Here is a 23,556-nt window from a genome sequence, read left to right on the forward strand (position 1 = left end):
CGCTGCACAAGACTTTCTTCTTTCTCTCACTCCTATTCTGTCCACCTCTCTAACGCAAGAGTTAAACAGTATTCTCAGTCATTCATCCCTTTCTCTGGTAAACTCTGGAACTCCTTGCCTGCTTCCACCTTCCTATGACTTGAATTCCTTCAAGAGGGAGGTTTCAAGACACTTATTCATCAATTTTTGACCACTGCTTTGACCTTTTTATGGGACTGGCATTTCAGTGGGCATATTTTTTTATTAGATTTTTGTTGCCCTTGGCCAGTGTCTTTCCTACATAAAAAAAAAAAAAAAGAAACTGACTGTCTTGAGCCTCTTTCTCATCACCGCAGTGTTGCATCTCTTGCTATCTTCTACCGCTATTTTCATGCTAACTGCTCTTCTGATCTTGCTAACTGCATGCCTCCCCTCCTCCCATGTCCTTGTTGCACAAGACTTTCTTCTTTCTTTCACTCTTATTCTGTCCACCTCTCAAACACAAGAGTTAACCAGTATTCTCAATCATTCATCCCTTTCTCTGTTAAATTCTGGAACTCCCTGCCTGCTTCTGTATTTCCACCTTCTGATGACTTGAACTCCTTCAAGAGGAAGGTTTCAAGACATCTTTCAGTTTTTGATTACCTCTTTGGACCCTATTTGGGGACCAGCATCTCAGTGGGTTTTTTTTTTTCCCCTTGGCTGGTGTCCCTCATATATATATATATATATATATATATATATATATATATATATATATATATATATATATATATATATATATATATATATATATATATATATATATATATATATATATAAACTGGTTTCTGTAATTGATGAGTTGGAATATTGCATAACTAAGAAAAATGGAGAAAGTTGTTTACAAATAAGATGGTGAATGAATAGAAAATGGTAGATATTGAAGTAATTAACACCAATATGAAAAGGTTGGCTAGATCTAAACATCAGGATGAGTGGTGGTATTAGATAATTAGGAGCTATTCTTTTCAGATTTTGACTGGCCTTTACATTGGTGTAGTAGTTTAGCACTGCATCTTTAAAAGGAATCTGAAGATTTAGTTAAATGGAATACAGTAATCCCTCATCTATCTTGGATGTTACATTCCAAAACCCCTGTGATAGGTGAAAATCTGCGTAGTGGAAACAGTACTCCACTGTTTTTCTTTTTTTAATTATTAATTTTATAATTTGTATATATCTGTTTTATTATTTTATATATTTAAGCTTTTATAAACTCTCTCCACATGCTTATAAACCTTTTTTACTCTCCTAAACACTTTTAAACTCAAACTTACTTTTAGACACATGCTTATGTATTAAAAAATTTAAATTCGGTACAGTGCCACTGTAATGGCAGTCTACATTGGCATGCCTTTTTCCCCTCCTTCAGCATGTAGTGGAGTCTCACCTTCTCTGCTGTATTAAGCATCTTCCTCTGGTATTTGAGTTCACTGCCAGAAGCCTTAGAAGGTGCAGAATGTTTGGGTGACATCATAGGGCTTGAAATAAATTCACAATTTTACACACAAATGCAAAACAAAAACACATGATCTTGATCTTGATATTGATGCTACAGGTGGCACAGGATTACTCCTGAGCCACAATACAAAAACTAGGCCACACCCCATGCCTCCTGAATTTCATTTTTCATACAGTATGTGTGATGGTACACTACATATTTTCCTTTAATATACAGTGGAACCTCACTTTTCGAACTTAATTTTTCCTGAATGCTTTTTTGAAATCTGAAATGTTTGAAAACTGAAACTATTCTCGCCATGGGAATCAATATAAAATAGATGAATCCGTTTTCAGACACCCGTCCACCATGTCTTAGCTGGTAATGACTGACACTCCCAATGCTAAGATGGCTGCACCACAACATCTCCATCTTAAACATTTTTCATCCAGAAAGGATGCATTGAATGAACTTAGTGACACAGAACTCATCAAAAGATATCATTTAGACCATGCAGTCACCCTCTTTGTCACTGATTAAATGAAGAAAGCCTTACAGAGTGAAACAGAGAGGAGTACCCCACTAACTACCAAATTAAAGTAATCATAACACTTAGACATCTTGCTGATTGGAAAAGCTACTGGGAAAATGCAGTTGTGTAGTAATGATGGTGTTATGGGTCATAGAGAGAGCCACAGGAGGCTTGGGATTACTCCTGAGTGCCGAACCTTGTTTGTTTACTTTGAGGTTCTTCAACTTCAATGGGATCTCATTTAACTTATTTCAAAGATTGAATTACTGTCTTACCCTTTGTGTCTCTCCTCCAAATACATAAAAACGAAAGAAATATTTATAGAAACTATAAATTAGTAATAAATGGCAGCTTTTACTATGTCTTGTAGTATCTGAAATCAAGTGAGTTTAAAAACCAAATTACAGGATGGCAACTGAAGCAATTACAAGTTAAAATTTTTGTTAAAAAACTGAGTTGTTTGAAAAGGGAGATGTTCAGTAACCGAGGTTTCACTGTATTTTAATTAATGTGCTATACAGTACAGTACTGTGCTGTATTTTTATTTTCATTTATTAATTTATTCATTTTTAGGCTAGAAAATTATTATTTTACCAGAGAAATTATAAAAATCTTAAAAAAAATATATAAATATCTATAGATTGCAGGAGCCCGGGATATGCTGAGGAGTCCACAATCTAAATTTATGTGTATTAGCCAGAAAAATCTGTGATATACTGAGGTCATGATAAGTGAACCTGCATTTGTTGAGGGATTACTGCATTAGGTTCTGTAAACAAAAAGAGGATTAGAATTTAATACAACTATTTTATTGTACCCCAAGGAAGTGCAGAAGGAAGCTTATGATGCGCATTGTCATGACTCTGGCCCTGAGGACTTCTTGCGGCGAGTGCCTTGCCCCAAGAACCAGCTGTGTCCTGATGAAGACAACCCAACCCATGTGGTGTCAGGGACCCAGCTGACCTACGCTGTACAAGATATCAACAGCCCAAGGTGATTCTCCACTCCTCTGCTTGAGGAGATTGTTTTAGTTTCTAAATGCAAATTTTAAGATATGTGTATCCATTGATATCATCCTGTTTTTGTGATATATAGGATAAATCATCCTAATGTAGTAAATAACTTAAGCTGATATTTTTTGTAGTTTATTGAATAATTTAGGATATTAATTAAAAGAGAGAAGAGAGAGAGAGAGGGATTAGGGAATTATTAATTCTCTCTCTCTCTCTCTCTCTCTCTCTCTCTCTCTCTCTCTCTCTCTCTCTCTCTCTCTCTCTCTCTCTCTCTCTCTCTCTCTCTCTCTCTCTCTCTCTCTCTCTCTCTCTCTCTCTCTCTCTCTCTCTCTCTCTCTCTCTCTCTCTCTCTCTCTCTCTCTCTCGCTGTCGCTCTCTCTCTCAGCATGGTTTATCAAAAGCATCAGGAATATGAGCATGAAATACAACACAGGAGCAATTAATATGTGCATAGGAGGTTTATTGCATAAAAAAAAGCATGTAGAATGTCAAAATTGAGTGGAGAAAATAATATGGATATATATTTCAATGAAAGTAAAGAAAATATGGAGTGGTTAAGTGGTTAAACCATGGCTCATATAGGTAGTATGGACACAAAGTAAGAACAGTTGAGAGTGAGTTTGTGGAGAGAGTGAACACAAATGAAACAGAAGGACCCATTGTTACAGGGAAGGCATAAATAAAAGGGATAAATAGAATAGATAAATATTGGAGAAGGAGAGATGACACATGAAATTTTGAGTATTCAGTGAAGAAATGCTGGTATAGTATGGGTAAAGATAGAATCTTCTCTTCAGCAGTTGTTTCCTTGAATGGAGTGAGTCTCTGGAGAGGAATGAGGTGTTAGAGCAGGGATGGGCAACCTTTTCATGGTAAGCTCCAGATGAGATTTGTGGGAGCAGCCTGAGCAGTCTGAGTGATAAATTAGAACCCCAAATTGTTTTTATACAAAAATTTTATTGAAAAAATACGAAGTAATGAAACAGTTTGTGGTGCTTGCCTCAAATAAGTGTTTCATTGTCCAGCTTAATAGATGAGGTAGACAACAGAAATATGTTATGGAGGTGGCTGTCCAAGAACCAGGTGAGACTTAGTGTACTTAAGTTATGAGAAGAGCAATCCACTGCAATACTAAGTTTTGAGAAGAGCAGTTCATTGCAATACTAGATTCTGCCAAACATGGCCATGAAGCATTGAATATACCCAATGTAATTTTGAAATTTGCCAGAAGGAAGGAAGGACGAGGTCGCAGAAAAAGGACAGCTGAGAGGATGTGTGAAACTTTGCCTTGAGATCATTGTTGCACTGCAGCTTCGCTAACTCCATCTCCAGGAGAGCAGAGGCATCATCCACAAGGAAGTCAAAGGAGCCAGTGAGCAGCTTCAAGTGCACAGCCAGTTGTGTGACTCTTGCGAAACAGGAGGGAAATTCCTCCCGCAGAGAGGCAATGACAGATACAAGTGTCCATCAGAAACACAAGCAGCAAGGCAAGGAAATTACAGGGTATAACATGAGTTTCTGAAGATATTGCCAAAGGTGAAGAAAGTACATGTTAATCAAAGTCGAAAATGTTCTATGCACACATGCATTTTGAGGCATTGTTTAGTCGTAGCATGAAATTCAAGTGTACCCAGGAGACAGCTGCAATGACCAGGCCAGGCAGGTAACCATGGCAGAAAAACACCATGTCCACACACTCAACATTACTTTAAGTTATGCAGTACATCTGAACGTATTTATTGTCACTGTCTCAGCATGATCTGCATGCAACTGAATAGCAGTCAGCTGATTTGTTGGCAGCCTCACTCCTTCCCCCTCCCCACCAAGGGCAGGCATGGTGCCATACAACCTATTATTTCATTTGTCATTTATTACATCAATACTATCATTGTGTAATGTTTTTCGGTAAATCACTTGTCCATTGCTATCACTTGTTTCATCATTGGATACTGTAAAACTCCAAAACTTGTAAAAATCATGACTGAATAATTTACAATTTCACCAACAGACATCCAGGTCTGCACACCCCATCATGGATACCCACACAGCACAGCTGTTGTATCTGTTGCAAGGCTACACTTGAATTTCACACCACAGCTAAACAACCCCTCAAAATGCATACAGTAGGGTACGCTGCAATGAGCATGATCCGTTCCAATGTAGCATTTGTAATGGCAAATGTGCATTATGGCAACTGGAGAACCTATGGGAAAAAATTGATTGGTTCCAGTGAACCAGAAAATAATATAAAAATTCCACAATTAAAAAAAACAAACATCAAAATGAGCACATTTGCACTACTACATTTAAGATAACACAACAAATATATATAGTACCCTCCCAAGTTTCATGCCTATTATAGTCATAAATTCTTACCATCCTGAGTTTTATGCATTACCATCCTGATTTTCATGCTGTTTTAACAAGTATAGGTCACACTTACCTACTTTCAGCATCAATCATATACATACAGTACATCCTGCCTGAGTTGGAGTTTCTCTCTCTCTCTCTCTCTCTCTCTCTCTCTCTCTCTCTCTCTCTCTCTCTCTCTCTCTCTCTCTCTCTCTCTCTCTCTCTCTCTCTCTCTCTCTCTCAAAGTAAGAAAATTTCTAAGGATTGCTAAATAGAATGAAACTGATTGAAAATGAAAATGGATTTACATATATGAGAGTGAGAAAGAGTGAGGAAGGATGAAGTGAAAATGACATAAAATGAATGAGAGAGAGAGAGAGAGAGAGAGAGAGAGAGAGAGAGAGAGAGAGAGAGGTATCAGTCCCTTGTCCCTTATCTCAGACAGATAAGGGGGAAGGGAGGTGACAGGGACAGAGGTTTGAGACAAGATGAAAGAAGAGATAGGAAGGGAAAAAAAGGGAGGAAGGGACAGGCGGCGGATAGGTGAGCAGTGGCTTGCACAGCTGGTGAGTTAGTCATGTGAGTTTTAGTTTGTTATTTTGATTAAATTTTTATTAAAATTACAGTGCTTGCACAGATGGTGAGTTTGTTATGCCAGTTTTGATGTGTTATTCCGATTAAATATTTACTAAAATTTCAGTGTGTTATTGCATTTGCACGTTATAATGACCATGCATTGTCATGTACCTTACTGTATGTGCATAGAACATTTTTGACTTAGATTAACCTTTACTTTCACCTCTGGCAATATCTGCAGAAACTCATGTTACACCTTGTATACAAACTGACCATTAGCCATCTGAGCCTTCCACAAGTGCAGCTTAATCTCAAAGGCAGTGATGGTTAACTGCATGTCTGTTGCAAGAAGGTCCTTGTCTTGCAGCTTCACAATGATGTTCAGGTGCACAGTGATCCCCATGAGTAGGGCCAGGCAAGTGAGCCATCATGAGTTGAAGAATTTTTCAGTGTGGGGAAGTTTGTTGTGACTGAGGAAACTGGCAATCTCATGGTGTAGGTTGCACACACAGGACAGCATGGTCCCATGACTCAATCAGCAAACCTTGCTGAAGTAGAGCAGGTTGCTGTACTGCTTGTTGACCTTGTCCATCAAAATCTGGAACTGGCAGGAATTAAGGCTGTGTGGAGAGGATGGAGTTGACGATCTTCACCACAACAGACTTGACGTCAATGAAGTTAGCAGGCTCCTGGTGGATGATGGGCTGTGTGTGTCTGACAGCCTCATAGTGGTGCACTAGTAGTGAAGCAGCACCTTCTTCCCATTCACTGCCAGGGCACCATTGGTCATCACACACACAAGATGGGAGAGATCAAGGGAGAGTTGCTTCACACAATTAAGGACAGCATTGAAGCCGTCTTGCCCAGTGATGGTGCCATGTAGTGGAACAAGCCGGAGGAATTTCTCACACACCTGAAGGTCACGGACGAAAATGGCCAGCAGAGCAGTGTCCTTCATGTCGGTGTAACATGAATTCTGCATGTTGTTGATATACTGATGCAGTGATGAATGATGTGGATGAAAGGTTCACGCTCCCAAATGCAGAACACTGTTCTGGACAGACAGAGTTCAGCTCAGCAACAAGATACTAACTGATGAAGTCTCCATCTGAGAATGGCTTTATCTAGCAAGCAAGAAGGCAGGAGACCTCCAGAGTGCTCACTGAAAAAGAACTTGTGCTGATGCTCTTGCAGAATTTATTTATTCAGCTGGAGGTTCATGGGCTGGATTGTAATGTTAATGCCAAGTAGGATGGTGGGTTGGACAGTAGCTCTTTAGGGACTGTATATGGCTTGTGGGCAATAGGTTGCTTGCTTCTGTGTCATAGATACATGGATAGATGTTTTCAGAAGATGTCTGTATCTTTTGAGGTGCAGTAATTTTATTTGATAGTGACAAAATTTTGCATTGCTTTTTTTTTCTTGAATCCTCCAAATTGAGCCATGAGAATATATTAATATTTTGTTTTCTTCTTATTCTTATTCTCTTTCTTTTTCATGTGCTGATTTTCCAGTCAAATATTTTAAGAAAATAAATAAAATACAAAAAATAAATAATACAAAACTAACTGGAGTAAATTGGAATAGACCCCTGTGAAAGAGAGCAAATATAAATAAATAAATAAATAATATTTTTACTACAACACTCATGATGGAAGCCAGGCCAAGGAAGATTCCTATCTAACAAGTTACACCCTCCCCCCATAAAATGGGACTGCCTACCTAAGTAAACTGTCAAAACTTTGGGATCCTGTAATGCTTATCTGTGTGGTTGTCTAGTGTGTGGATTGATTGTGGATGATTGTGCAGTTCCTTATGCAGATTGGGTGGCCACCTGGAGCTGCTGGTGATGTGAGAGCGAGGGGGTAGGGGGTGATGCCTTCAGTGGATGTCTGCAAGGCTTGTGGTCCTTGGTGGTTCCTTCTCTCTCTTGGCAGCCCTTTCCTTGACAGCACCTGCAGTGGGATTGAATTGTCACTTCCCTTCTGGTTACCCCATGGAGTACACAGTGGTCACCCACTCACTATTTCTGCCTGAGTGTATTGCCTGGGTACAGAAGAGGGCATGTCAAGCTGAAAAAAGTGTCAGGGCCAAAAAGGAGTGAGATCCCAGGGTGCGTTGAGATTAGATGTTGTATTGTTCTGTGTAGCCTGATGGTTGGTGATTGTCCGAGGTTCTTATCGGCACTACTTAATAATACACAGGAATCCATACTTTTATCTCCTACTACCTCCTATGCCAAACTAATATCCTCCTCTGCCTGGGTTTGGCATGATTATTGTGCAGTATTCTCGCTCTAGCAAGTTACATAGCCAATCTGAATGCATTGTGTCTGGTGTTTGCTTTTCAAAATGACAAGGAAGTGAGGGGTGCCGGTGAGAGATTTTCAGGGAGGACTACCCTCTCAAGTATAAAAACTGTGATACAATCTTATTATTTTGGTGTGATATGGTAATAAGTAGTTAGGTTACTGGTTTTTCAATTAAGAGATTTAAATCTCTGGTGAGATAAGATAATTTTGGTTTATAATCCTTGTTCATTCAGCATAGGGTAGTCTTAGGATGTAACTTGGCAGGAACATTAGGGTACTACTCCTGGAAGTGCAAAGAAAAAAAGGAGATAAAGCATGGATAAGAATGAAAATAAATTGAAACCAAAAAAAATAAGGAAAGCAAAATAAGAAAGCAAGAAATGAGTATGAGAAAATAAGGAGAGAGGAAGAGAAAGGATAAAAAAAGGATATAGTTGACAAGCACAAGGATGAACCAAAACTGTTCTATAGATTCCTAAATGGAAAAATTAAACTAAAAGAAAAACTAGAGAGATTGAAGGATGAAAATATAACATATGACATGAGTGAATTGCTAAACAAAAAGTTTCAAAAAGTTTTCACAGAAGAATCAGAATTTAAAGAACCACTGAAAAGTAAATGTGGAGAATTATGGTAATTAAAAAAGAAATTTATAAATAGTGGAGGAATTGGAAGAGAGAAAAGCAACAGGACCAGATGGAGTATCAGATTTCATTTTAAAAGAGTGCAGGAAACAATTAATTGAACCAGTATATGACATAATTAAGTACTCATTATCAACTGGAAGAGTGCCTGAGAAATGGAAGAGAGCAGACATAGTGCCAATTTATAAAGGTGGAAAAAAAGAAGAACCACTAAACTATGGGCCAGTATCAATGACCAGCATAGTATGTAAGATCTGTGAAAAGTGATAAAGAAGCAGTGGACAGAATTTCAAGAAAACATGATAATAACAGAAAAACAGTATAGCTTTAGACAAGAGTGACCATGTGTAACCAGTTATTCAAAAGTAACTGATATAACACAGGAGAGAGATGGATGTATGTATTTAGATCTAAAAAAAAACTTTGACGAAGTTCCCCACTACGGGCTATTATGGAAGCTAGAAAATATACAAGTATTAAATAGAAAAAAAAAATGGATGGAAAATTACTTAAAGGGAAGAGAAATGAGAAAGGTAGTAAATGATGTAAAACTAAAGTAGAAAAAAGTAGATAGTGGAATACCACAAAGATCAGTGCTGGCACCAATACTTTTCCTGATCTACATAAATTATATGCCTGAAGGAGTAAAGAATTACATGAGCTTGTTTGCAGACAATGCAAAATTACAATGACATAAAAGAAACAACAAAGACTGTGAAATTCTACAAGGGGATTTGAATAAAATCTGGGACTGGAGTAAGAAATGAGTGATGGAATTTGATACAAAAAAATGCCATGTAATGAAAATGGAAAAAAGTGTGAAGAGACCAAAATGGACACATAAAATGTGAAATGAAAAAAATAATAAAAGCACAAGAAGAGAAAGATCTGGGAGTGATGATACAGGATAGTCAACAGTTGGAGAAGCATGTAGAAAAGATATTCAGAAATACATATAAAATGGTGAGAAATATTGGAACAGCATTCCACTACATAGATAATGATATGATGAGAAAGATAATTACCACTATGATCAGATCTAAGTTGGAACAAGCTGAATCAGTGTGGTCTCCCCACAAGAAGAAACATGTGAAAAAAATAGAAAGGATACAAAGGATGGCAACAAAGATGGTTGCAGAACTGGAAGAATTAACATGTGAAGACAAATTAAAGGAAATTAATCTGCCAACATTGGAACAAAGAAGAGAAAGGGAAGATTTAATACTATTTTATGAATTGTGGAATAGAGTGGAAGAAATAGATATGAGGAACTGCTGCTAAAAAAAGTAGGAAATACCAGTTACACACAAGGACACAGCAAGAGGTTCAGAGTTGGTGGTCACACTGCCTATCCTAGAGCATAAAGTTGCTCACTGAACCTTAAACATTATGAAAGAAAATAGAATGTAATGTTCAGGTAACAGGAAAGGAATTGAAAGAAAAGAACCTCTGTGTTCTTGGTGGTGGGTCTCAAATTTTTGTGATGTCGTGATCTTAGTCTCATCTCTGAATTTACCAAATGGTACACAGTTTTCTCTCTCTACCTCCAGTAATATTAACTGTATCTTAAATGTTTATATTCCTCAGCACAAGGTAACAGACACTATTTCATCACCAGTAATAGAAGCTTAGTAGTTGCTGGAAGGTGATATGAAAAGGTATTTAACGGTAACTTACCAGAGTCAACTCGGGAATGCACACATGAAAAACATCACCTTATCACTCAAATGTCAAATTTATACTAAAATCTTTAATGTGTCAGTGTACCTCAGGCCACCATTTGTCTTGAGTTGCCAGATCAGATATTATCAGTCCTGTGCTGTCCTATGCTAACAGATCAAACTAGTTGAATGGCATGAGGATGCTAACACTGACTTGAGATTATTGTCATAATTTTTGGTGCTGACTGTATGCGTTTGTTGTGTTTGTGTGTTTATATGCATGTTGCATGTGCACCTGCTACAGAAAATTATGAATTATCTACACCACACCCTAAGGGATAAGCAAGTATATATATATATATATATATATATATATATATATATATATATATATATATATATATATATATATATATATATATATATATATATATATATATATATATATATATATATATATATATATATATATATATATATATATATATATATATATATATATATATATATATATATATATATATATATATATATATATATATATATATATATATATATATATATATATATATATATATATATATATATATATATATATATATATGGAGTGTAAGTAGTGAAAAGAGGAAGTAAGAGGAAGGAAGAAAGGACATGGGAAGAGAGAGAGTAGGAAGGTTAGTGGGAATGAAGGATCCAGATGTCGCTCTCCCCCTGAGTTTTACTATAGAATCCCCCAGCATGTAGTCACCCCTTCTTCCTCATTTAAATTCCCTTGCTTCCTGTTGTTCCTTCATTTTGAGTCCCACCCATCATTTAGTTGAAGAGTTCATCTTGCTTGTAAAGTAGTCAGAATGCATCCAGCCCCATAGTTCAATCACAATTATTTTCGAAAGATAACCTTTTTATTGTGCCTGAAGCAGTGCAAGGCAAGGCATGCAGAGCCAGGTAGGTTGCACTCCTGTTCCTCCCCCTTCCTCCCCTTGCATGAATCACTACCTGAGATGTGCACCCAGGCTGCATTCATGTGTTTTAGTCATTGTTCAGTTGGCTAGAGGAGTGGATGTGCATCTTGAGGCATTGCGAGGCTTGGAGAATGTGTGTGGATTTAGGCTTAGAGGGCATTTAGTTTCATATGATATCATTTGTCTAGTAAAGCAGTAAGCCCCTTCTGGTAATTGGTGGGAGATAGGTATCTCCAAAAGCCTGCTGATGATTGTTGTGCTTCATAAGTTAATAGATAGTCCACATTGACTCCTCAAAAGTAAATCAAATATTGGTGTGTCAGACCGGTCAGTAGACTCTCCTTTTGTCTGTGGGTTGTTTGTTCAGTGTGTGATATTTTGTTGTATTGTTAAATGTTACTGGGTCCCAGTGTTCTTTTATGAATTCTGGACCCAGAGGATCACTATTGCGCTACTGTACAGTAAAATATACTTCTTCCGCAGACCGTTTTGTTCCCATGGGGAGCAGGGTCTTTCTTCTGGGAAGTTGAATATAATATTGTACAGCAGAGGGAAATAATATTCCATGGATGTGGCAGGACTTTTGTCTTGTTTGTGAGGTCAGTAGTTCATAGAATATTATAATCCTTATATGTGTTTGTCATGTCATAGCTGTGCCTCCTAGAACACAGCTATGGATTCTTTCCCAGCTGTTGGAGTGACTTTGCAGTTGTGGTGCCCCCTTGCCTGGAGGAGGTGAAACAGGCTGACAACCTCAGTTGTGTAATTCATTACAGGAGGCCAGAAGGACCCTATGGAAGTGAATGTGAGCTCAGCACTACTCTGCGGAGGAAGCATTGTAGGGAGGCTGATCCTGGTAGTGGCAGCCAAGAAGAGGAGTGGAACCTGGTGTTATGACTTTGTTTATAGGGTACAAGAGACCAGAAGAGCCTTGTTACCCATAACTGGGCCCTGCACTGTTATGTGGGTGGTAACATAGGAAGGCTCTCTAAGATAAAGGCAGCCATGAGAGGGGGGTTGTAATATATATATATATATATATATATATATAGATATAGATATAGATATAGATATAGATATATATATATATATATATATATATATATATATATATATATATATATATATATATATATATATATATATATATATATATATATATATATATATATATATATATATATATATATATATATATATATATATATATATATATATATATATATATATATATATATATATATATATATATATATATATATAGTGAGCCCCAGTTTATTGCAGTTCAGTTATCACTGGTTCACTTTTTTTTCATTTTTTTTCATTGGAACCTAATTATTTTTACATTGCTGGAAATCCCACTTTATTGCGGAAAAATCAGCTATTGTTTTTCATAAAATACAAGCTAAATCATGGCATGGATTGAGGAAATACCCAGACAGGGTGCACTTGTATATTTGGCAACTCTGCTTGCTAATAAGTTGGTGGCCATGTGGAGGCAACAGCACAGTTCACACCTGTCCATCACTGTCAACAGTCAGCTGTTGGCAGGCGGAGTGGGCACCAGCTGGTCTTGGTTGGTCAGCCATGCAAGCAGTAATTTTCATTGCTACTCTCACATTGTTTGTGGGTTGGTGGAGGTTTGGCTTGTTCATGTGAGTGTTGTACATTGCTGTTACTGTTGAGTGGTGGTTGGGTTGGATGATCATACAGAAGCAGGTTTTGTCACCAGTTGATGTTGTGTATGGGTTGTTATCCTTGTGGTGGTGGTGGCTTGGTGTGTTATGTAAGTGTTGTACAAACATTCTGGTTATCATTGGGTCGGTGGTGGTGATCGGTGTGTTGTGCACACAGTGCATGTTCCTGATTTGCCAAGTTGGTGGTTAATCACCATTACTGCTGTAAGGAGGTGAGTGGTTTGATTAGTGGCTTTTTTTTTTTCTTTTTTTTTTCTTTTTTTTTTCCCTGAATCACAGTCAATATATTGCAGATTTTAGTACTCCATGGGTGCATTTGGAACATAACCTTGCGATGAACTGGGGTTCAGTATATATATATATATATATATATATATATATATATATATATATATATATATATATATATATATATATATATATATATATATATATATATATATATATATATATATATATATATATATATATATATATATATATATATATATATATATATATATATATATATATATATATATATATATATATATATATATATATATATATGTATGATGAAGATCTGAGACACAATAGAGGTGAGCAGGGAAAGCATCCAGAGTTCTTTCTTTTCTTCACTTTATTACTTGCAACATTTCACCTTCACAGAAGGCATCTTCAGCCTGTGCAATATTATATCCAACTTCCCCTCTGTTCCCTTTCAGGAATGACACAGCCTGAAAAAGAAAGATAATTTACTGCAAGGCAGCATACACTAATTCCTCTGTGTCTAAAGCTGCTGAGAACATCCCCAGATTGTAGTAGGATTTAACAAACAACACATACACAGATAAACTTCCCACAAAAACAAACATGAGGGTCAGGGTCTGCTGACTGGAACAAAACTCTGCTTAAACACACACACAGTTGAGGAGTCATGTCCCTGATATGAAGTGTGATACAATTAACTACACTCAAAGACAGCTGGAGGGAGATGCCTAAAGCTACACACATATGCAGCGTCTTATTATGGTGATTACTCAATTATCCCCTTAGGAAAAATGGCCCATCAATCTGTAAAACCTCCACCGAGTCTCCTCCATGTGTCTGCCTTCTGACCATACATCTAACTCATTTCAAATGTGGTCTGTGACTAACTAGCGTGTGAGAATGCAGCTTGTAGCTGCGACTCATGCTAGTGGCAAGGGGGAGGAATGGGGACATACCTCACCCCACCACGCTCGCCTTGCCTCCCACCCAGAGGCTGCTAACTGGTATAAATAAAACATTTTACTTCTGAAAATTCTGGTGACTAAACTAATGGGTCTGGGTGAGTACTGACAACACTGTCATCAAGTACAACTCTTCTAGTAGGTGCCAGGTGAGATTCAATCTGAAAGGATAGCTAAAAGTGGGGTAAATAAAATGGAAAATACAAACACCTCTGTGCAGGTGAAAGTTATACTAATATGTGGCGGATAGGCTACGTGCTGGGGACCTATCAACTTTTGACCCTAGCCTGTCTTTCTTCTTATCTCTCTCTCTTTCATTTCATTCATTCTTCCATCTTCCCATCTTTGCACACTTATTTCTCATTGTAATCACTTTCTACATGATATGCCCTCCCATTAACAAAAATCTTCAGAAGATATTCAAAGCTTATGAAAATTTTGGGAAACAACAAAATCAAAATCAACATAAAACTAATTGGGTGAAGTACATTACATCAGATTCAAACAAGGTGTGTGCACAAATCACAAATAACAGAAAGCAATGAAAACACTATTACAAACAATCATCACATCAACTGGCAACAACAGGGTTCCTTCTGGGCCCTCCACACTCAAATTGCTCGAAGTACCATTTCCTCCTCCTCCTCCTCCTCCTCTGAGACCTGTCTCTGATTCTCTACCAGGACCTTTGGTCTCCCCAGCCACATCGGTGTGCAGGTCCACTCCTGCAGGATATCATATTTAGATCTCTCTTTAAGCAGCCATAGCTGCACCAACTACTCCCATAACTCCTATCACTCCTTTGTCCCCATCATCTTCTCAGTCCTCTGCCTTCACTACTTCTTCATTTATTCTCACCTCTTCTCCTTCACTCTCTGCTACACAGTCTGCTCCTTCTGTATCTTCTTCTCCACATAGAACAAATGCAAGAGTCACCATGCAACAATATCTTTACTCCTTTGCAACATACAATGAGCCCACCAGGAACTGTAATCTCCTAGTGCATCATCATCATAGCATTGCCAGATAGTACTCCTGCTGGCAAAATAACTTCCTCCTTTGGGCTGTCAAGCAAGTTTAACTTGCTGGCCCCCTCAACTCTCCTCCCTGGAGAACTAACTAATCCAACCTCCGGGCTTTTACTGCCCACATCACTCTCACTTGCTTGCTCATGAATCTGTGGAGCTACTGTGTCACACCCATAAAACTGACAAAATAAAAGTATTACTTCCTTGTCAGAAATAAGAGGTGCCTTCAGGCTGCTCTCAACAAATCAACATACTACTTCCTGGGTGTGACACGGCCAAGCCTATTTCTTACCGTCAGGTACAGCAATACTGTTGCTCTGCATTTCTCCTGCCGACCATCCGATGACACGGTTATTGCCACAGTGAGCTGACAACTGCTCCTTTCCAGGATGAAGCACACCCATTCCCACACACAGAGCCAAACTCATGCATATGGCTATCTCAAAACAAAATACCAGCTCTAACATGAGCCCAGTCAATATGCCATTGGGCCAACCCCACTGGTCCCAGCAACTGCTCCTGTTTACTCTCCTTTCTCATCACCCTTGATACCTTGTTGCTTTGAGGAAACTGATATCCATCATCAAGTACTACTCTATTCAGGCCCAGCACCTGACAAGTAACAGCAACTCAGCCAAATGAAGCCCCCAGCAACATTGTGGGTACTTCCTGAGCAGCAAGCAACACATCACCAGCAGCTTCATTCTGTGCTGCTTCCTGATGCTGCACCACATCAACTACATCATCACAACTCTCCCAAGAATAAGAAACTGGGCTGGCAACATTTCTAATCTTCCCCACCCCAGGGGAAACAACATTTGACATAATGCAGGGGAAAGGGGAATCAGACAAGACGTAATCAGGCTTGCCAACCTGAGAAATGCAGTTACATCCAACAAACTTGGCCACTCCTGACCACCAAAACTGTGCCAACTGCTCCTGAATCAATCTGACTTCAAAATGGCCAAGTACCAGACCACTGCATGCTGCTAGCACTTGTGCTTCCTTGACTGTGGATGGCACAACAAAATGGAGCAACAAACCTCTGTCCTCTCTCTACCTGCTATTCACAATAGTGTTACTTGCTGCCAACATTTCCCAACCCTCAGCTTCCTTGCTATCCACTCCTATCTTGGTAAGCAGTGAGGCAACACATACACAAGGGACAGAACCCTCCTCAGGTACACTGACAGCTGTAGCAGCAGCTGCCAGCACAGGTCGCTCACTACATGAGCAAACACCCACCATGTCTAGTCCTGATAGGGGAGCATCCAGCTCCCTGCCTTTGTTACACTCCACAGGGGAGGAAACTCCTATCTCCCCAGCAGAGGCAGGAATCTCCCTGCCTTCAGCAGCAACCCCAAACATAACAGACACAACAGACTGGGGCATGGACTGAGTACCAGCACCCACACCCTCAACTCCCGGTGACAGCCCCGCCTGCGTATCACCTCCAAGAGGTTCCGTAGGGTGAGACAAGCCATCAAGCTAACAATCCAAATTCAACACTCCAGCCTCACCCTCAGCAACACTCTCTACGAAGTCAGGTGCTTCTTGTGGTGGCTCTGCAGTTGTGCTGTCAGCCCCAGCGCTCTTACTCAAGGGCGAGCCCAACTCTGATTTGCCAGCAGTGGGACAGGCCTCTCGGCACTCTGGCCGCACTGCAGCATCAACACAAACACTATGGTCTTTTTATGGTGGCCCTGCCTTATTACAGTCACAGATCCTGCATACACCCAATGCTAGGGTGCTCACCTTGCTTAAACAAACTGCATCAGTATTTTCAGCACCCTCCACATCCGGGATGGTTTCCTCGGATGGCGGCTGTATCCAAACTCTCCTACCTGCCAGGTCATTCCCTAAAGGGAAATTGACCTCAGACACTGGCAGGTTCCCTGCTAGTGTCGCCCGTGCTTCCGCAGTAACTAGTGGGCATACGAGCCTCATCGCCATGACAAAGTTTTCCACGGCACCAATTCCCTGCTACCACAGAGACTAAATTGAAGCAGTTTGACTCCCATTAACATTCCTTCACAGTGACTGCTGTGCCTCTGTGCCCCTCAAAATAGTGACAGGGTATTCGACCCCATCAATCTCAACAGTGCCCCAACACAAGAAAGGGCGGTACCAGTTGAAGCTAGACCTCACAGGGGATGGTGGGGTAACAACAGGTGAAGGGACAGTACTCCCTACCTTTATACCCAATACTGGTCAGACTTCATCACTCTCTTGGTCCTGGCCCAGGGACACTATCAGAGCCACTGGCTTCTGGGAGGTCTTGGAAGCTGTGGATGTCACTAATTTGGGGCAATTGTAATTAAAATGTCCAGTATTCTTGCAGTAGTGACACATGGGCTGCATACTGTAACAGAGTGCTGTGTTGCATGCTCCCAGTCTGTCTACAATGTGGGCTGGGTGGAGACTTATTTCCACCCCATCTTATTACCAAAGCCACTGCTATAGCGTGGACTCCCAGACAAACTGGCGCCAGCCATGCCTCCAGACAAACTCTCACTAGCTTAGCCTGACATACCACCAATCCAGCTTGGCACAGGTCAGTGCACCAACATGTGGTCATCTGCCCACATCACTGCTTCCCTCAAGGTCTTGAATCTTTTCTCTTAGAGCAGCAGCACTAATTCTTTATCTGCCACATTCACAAACTGCTCCATCACCATGAGCTCCCTTAGCTCATGGAAGGAGATGATGTGCTCGCTAGCCAGCCATTCCTCAAATACCTCTTTGAGGTAGCAAGCACAATTGAGATACAAGTTCCCAGACCTTTTCTTACCTCCATGGAATTGTAGACTATACGCCTTTGGCCACAGCTCAGCTCTCAAGATGTCAGCCTTGAACTCCTCATAATCCTCCAGATCCTCAACCGACATCGTGTCATAAACTTCCAATGCCTTGCCCTTTCACATATTTGCCACAAGGCCAACCCATCTCTCCTGAGGCCAATCGAATTCCCCGGCCTTCTTCTCAAATCTCAAACTATTCCATCATCTTCTCATCAAACTTAGGTATCAATTTCAAACTCCTTACCATCTGGCCTTCAACTCTGTCTTCCCTCACTCCTCCTTTCCTTAAGCCATGAGGTGAATTAACTTCAATCTGTGTCGTTTCCAACTCAAACATCCAATCTTTTCAGCCTCTTCCTTTTCTCTTTCTGCCTCAAGTATTTTCACTTCTTCTCCTATTCTTCTTCTGGTAGTCTCAGCTCTTTCTCTTGCTCAAGTAATCTTGACTTCTCCTTGGCCTCAAGCAACCTTGTCTTCTCAGCCTCAAGCCTCCTTGCCTCACTGTCTGCTTCCAGCCTCCTGGCTTCTCTAGCCTCCTCATTCTCCAACCTCCTTTCCTCAGCTTCAGGTTCCAACTGGAGCCTTCTCAGTTCTCTCTCTCCTCCTCCTCTGCTTCTAGCTCCATTCTTATCTCAAGTTTAAATTTCATCTCAGACATTCCTTCTTTCTGGGAGACATCACCCACACTGTGTGCAGGTCTTACATGCCCTTGAATGTTATTTGTAGGACTATGTGTCCTCACACCAAATTGTGTCAGATCAACACTGCCATTTCCAGCAGATGCAGGAGATTCAGATCGTGAGCCACTCCTGTTACCAGCCTTGCCCTCCATGGTGTAAGCTGAGAGCAGGCAGACAAGGAACAATGAGACAAACAAGCAATAGTCTCCCCCACGTGGCTAGGAAACTTCCCGCGAATCCTGGCAAGGCCACCAATTTCTGTTACGACCACAAATCCCTGCCCTTCTCCCAACTGCCACAGACTGGGTTAGTTTCCCCAATTTACCACTTATGTGACTTGGTGTAGGGCTTAATACAGGTTATAAGGTCCCCTTTTGACTCTTGCAGCCCTTTCACCAACGGTTGTAACCCTGGGTTACACAAATTAGGTTGGCAGTCTGTTTCTCCTGTTTCTTCAGACAAGAAAATATTTCAGCAACCACTAACTCCAATCACTGAGAAAGAATTACTAGCCACATTCTAGGGAGAGCCAGTTTCAACAAACAACAGACACATATAAGGATTATAGTGTTCTACAGAATACCGCTCTCACAAACAATATGACAATATCCTCCCACTTCTGTAGAACACTATCTCCCTCTGTTGTCCAATATTATATTCACCTTCCCATAAGACAAGCTCTGTCCCCTTACAGGAATGATGCAGTCTGGAGAAGAAAGATAATTTACTGCAAGGCAGCGTACACTAACTCCTCTGCATTTGAAGGTGTTGAGAACACCCCCCGATCACAGTAGCATTTAATGAACAACACATACACATAGACAAATTCCCCTCAAAAACAAGCAGGAGGGTTGGGGTCCTCTCACTTTAACAAAATTCAGCTTACACACACATGCAGCCAAGCACATCCCTGGTTATGAAGAGTGTTACAATTAACTACAGTCAAAGGCAGCTGGAGGGAGACACCTAAAGCTACACATATATGGCTTACTATGGTGATTACTCAATTATCCCCTTAGAACAAATGGCTCATCCACCTGTAAAACCCCCACCCAGTCTCCTCTATGCATCTGCCTTCTGGCTATAGATCTAATTCATCTCAAGTGTGGGGTATGACTGACTAGAGCATGAGAACTCAGCTTGGAGCTGTGTTCCAGACAGTTACTCATGCTAGAGGGAAGGGGAGGAATTGGGACACACCCCACCCTGCTGTGCTCACCTTGCTTCCACCCACAGGCTGCTAACTGGTATAAATGAATACTTTACTTCTGAAAATTCTGGTAACTAAACTAATGGGTCTGGGTGAGTAGTGACAACACTTTTGTCAGCTACAACTCTTCTACTAAGTGTTGGGTGAGACTCATTCTGAAAGGACAACTAAAAGTTGGGTAAATAAAATGGGGAATACAAACAACTCTGTGCAGGTGAAAGTTTTACTGCAGATAAGATGCAGCAGATAGGCTACGCATTGGGGACCTGCCAGCTCTTGTCCTCAGCTTGTCTTTCTTATCTTTCTTTTCATTTGTTCTTACTTCTCTCTCTCTCTCTCTCTCTCTCTCTCTCTCTCTCTCTCTCTCTCTCTCTCTCTCTCTCTCTCTCTCTCTCTCTCTCTCTCTCTCTCTCTCTCTCTCTCTCTCTCTCTCTCTCTATATATATATATATATATATATATATATATATATATATATATATATATATATATATATATATATATATATATATATATATATATATATATATATATATATATATATATATATATATATATATATATATATATATATATATATATATATATATATATATATATATATATATATATATATATATATATATATATATATATATATATATATATATATATATGTATATATACCATATTTGCCAGCATATTACATGCACCTCTGCATAAGACGTGCTCCAATTTTACATGGATGTTTTGTGGAAAAAAAAATTTATTATGTTTCATCATAAAGTTATGGAAAAAATTGTAATGTGTGTATGTGTGTATGTGTGTAAGAGGGCCACTGGCCAAGAGCAACAAAAATTTTTAATAAAAAGAAGGCCAACTTAATGCTAGTTCCTATAGACATGTCAGATAGAATAATAAAAAAACATAAGTGTCTTGAAACCTCCCTCTTGAAAGAGTTCAAGTCAGGAAGGAGGAAATACAGAAACAGGCAGGGAATTCCAGAGTTTACCAGAGAAAGTGATGAAGGATTGAGAATAGTGGTTAACTCTTGCATTAGAGAGATAGGTAGAATAGAGATAAGAAAAAGAAGAAAGTCTTATGCAGTGAGGTGACAAGAGGAGGGGAGGCTGGGATGTGGGATAGGGATAGGAAAAACTGGCAGAGATGACACAGAATGCCTAACGTCGTAAAAATTGGTTTAGCTAGAGATGAGATGTAAAATTTCCAGTTTAGATTATAAGTAAAGGACAGACTGAGGTTGTTCAGAGGATGTTCATTGTAGAAGAGGGGGGAGCAGTTAAGTGTCACTGAAGAAGAGGGGATACTTGTCTGGAAGGTTGCTGTGTTGATAGATGGAGGAATTGAGTTTTAGAGGCATTGAACAATACTAAGTTTGCTCTGCCCTAATTAGAAATTTTACAGAGATCAAAAGTCAGGTGTTCTGTGGCTTTCCTGGATGAACAGTTTACTTCTTGAAGGGTTGGATATCTTTGAAAAGACATGAAAAAGTGCAGTGTGGTATCATCAGCATAAGAGTGGTTAGGACAAGTAGTTTGGTTTAGAAGATTATTGACAAATAATAGGAAAAGAATGGGTGACAGGACAGAACCTTAAGGAACAACACTGTTAATAGATTTAGGAGAACAGTGACCATCTTCCACAGCAGCAATTGAATGGTAAGAAAGGAAACTTTAGATGAAGTTACAGAGAGAAGGATAGAAGCCATAGGAGGGTAGTTTGGAGATCAAAACTGTGTGATTATGTGAACTTTATACTCCAAAGTAACCTTGTATGTTGCTGCTTCAAACAATTGATTTAGGTGTATTTAGGGAAGGACTTAATTGGATGGCAACTATGTCAGTTGTGATACATGTAGTAGGTGACAGTTGTAGAAGTTTAACTTGGTGGTGAGGCTGATTATTATTATTATTATTATTATTATTATTATTATTATTATTATTATTATTATTATTATTATTATTATTATTAGCATTAATAATAATAATGATATTATTATTATTATTGTTATTAGTAGTAGTAGTAGTAGTAGTAGTAGTAGTAGTAGTATCATTAAAATTATTGTTATTCTCATCATTATTATTACTGTTATTAAAACTAGAAGTTTAAAGAACAACCAATGAACTAAAAATTATGAAAATAGCTGAAACAAGAAAGAGAGAGAGAGAGAGAGAGAGAGAGAGAGAGAGAGAGAGAGAGAGAGAGAGAGAGAGAGAGAGAGAGAGAGAGTAAGTGAGAGTGAGTGAATGTGAGAATGAGTGAGTGTGGGAGTGACTGAGTGTTGGGGCACAATGACTTAGTAAAGGGGCAGATCAATGCAGGAGCAGATCGACCTGCTACCAGTGCTAGGTAATGACTGCCACAGGGGAGCCATGGGGTCCAAGGCTGACAAAGGCACAGGCTCAGGGAACACCAGAACACACACAGCACACACACCAGACAGGCAAAACAGGCACATGGTAGGTGCAAAGTGGTCCAAAATAAATAAAAATGCACAAAGAAAAATATATATATGCCTTAGGAAAAATTAAAAGTAAAAGCAAGAAAATGTGTGGTGTATAAAAATACTAGACACAGGCAAAAAGTCTGTAAATGTGGGTGTATGTGTTTAAAGATGTGTGTGTAACCGTGGTTAATTGTGTAACACGCAGTAGAAAGACGCAGGACAATGGAAAAACCAATAAATGCAAAAACCTAGCAAAAAGAAAATTACAGAAGGATCCACAAAATGGTGGCACAATTTGTAGCAGCCAATCAAAGACTGGGTCAGGGTGCCATGGCTAATCAGAGAGCAAGAAGTTTTAAACAAAGACCAAGGACCAATGAGAGGAAATGGCACAAGGAGGGAAAGTAGCATGGAGCCAATGAGAGACCAGCTGGCAAAAATGACTGCAAAAACAAAGTAGGAAGGGTGGAAAATGCAAAAATATTCACCAGACAAAAGATATGAGAACCACAGCAAGGCAAATAAACACCAGATACTTAGATAAGAGTTGTAGACCTGTAGACAGGGTAGCAAGCTGGAAATGCTGGTGGACATTGATCACAGCAGGCAGGACCAGGACAAAGTGCAGGGACTGGGAGGCAGGCAGGAAACCAGCCATTGACAAAGCAGGCCATACCCCTCAAAGCATTGTAGGAAGATCCAAATCATAGAACAGGCTCCAAAGCCCATAAGGTACTCAGCAAATACTGCTGCAGTGTAGACAAAGTAAACCCAAAGTGGATCTAGGCAGCAGCACAGGGCGGCATCAGGGACAAGGTATCATATATGGGAGCGTGCCTGGGGGCTAGCAGCAGGGACGGCAGCCCAGAAATCACAAGGACACCCAACACAGGCACAGAAGACTCTGCAAGGCAGCTTGGTAGCAGATGGCTGGTGGCCAAGGCAGGACATAGCAAAGGTAGCAGCAAAG

General features: G+C 39.6%; 1 protein-coding gene across 3 annotated transcripts in view; it reads left to right on the forward strand.

The window, feature by feature from the left end:
- Nucleotides 1-23,556, forward strand: part of LOC135107274 (uncharacterized) — a 107,996-nt gene that overhangs the window by 7,771 nt on the left and 76,669 nt on the right. For 2 of the 3 annotated variants that reach the window (XM_064016938.1, XM_064016937.1), the window contains exon 2: nucleotides 2,818-2,987. In XM_064016938.1, coding sequence (XP_063873008.1) covers nucleotides 2,818-2,987 — 170 coding nt within the window. Of the gene's footprint in view, nucleotides 1-2,817; nucleotides 2,988-19,030; nucleotides 19,237-23,556 lie in introns of those variants that run through there. The other variant, XM_064016939.1, reaches the window with a different exon arrangement.

Source organism: Scylla paramamosain, chromosome 15 (genome assembly GCF_035594125.1).
Source record: "Scylla paramamosain isolate STU-SP2022 chromosome 15, ASM3559412v1, whole genome shotgun sequence".
In the NCBI taxonomy this organism is placed as follows: domain Eukaryota; kingdom Metazoa; phylum Arthropoda; class Malacostraca; order Decapoda; family Portunidae; genus Scylla; species Scylla paramamosain.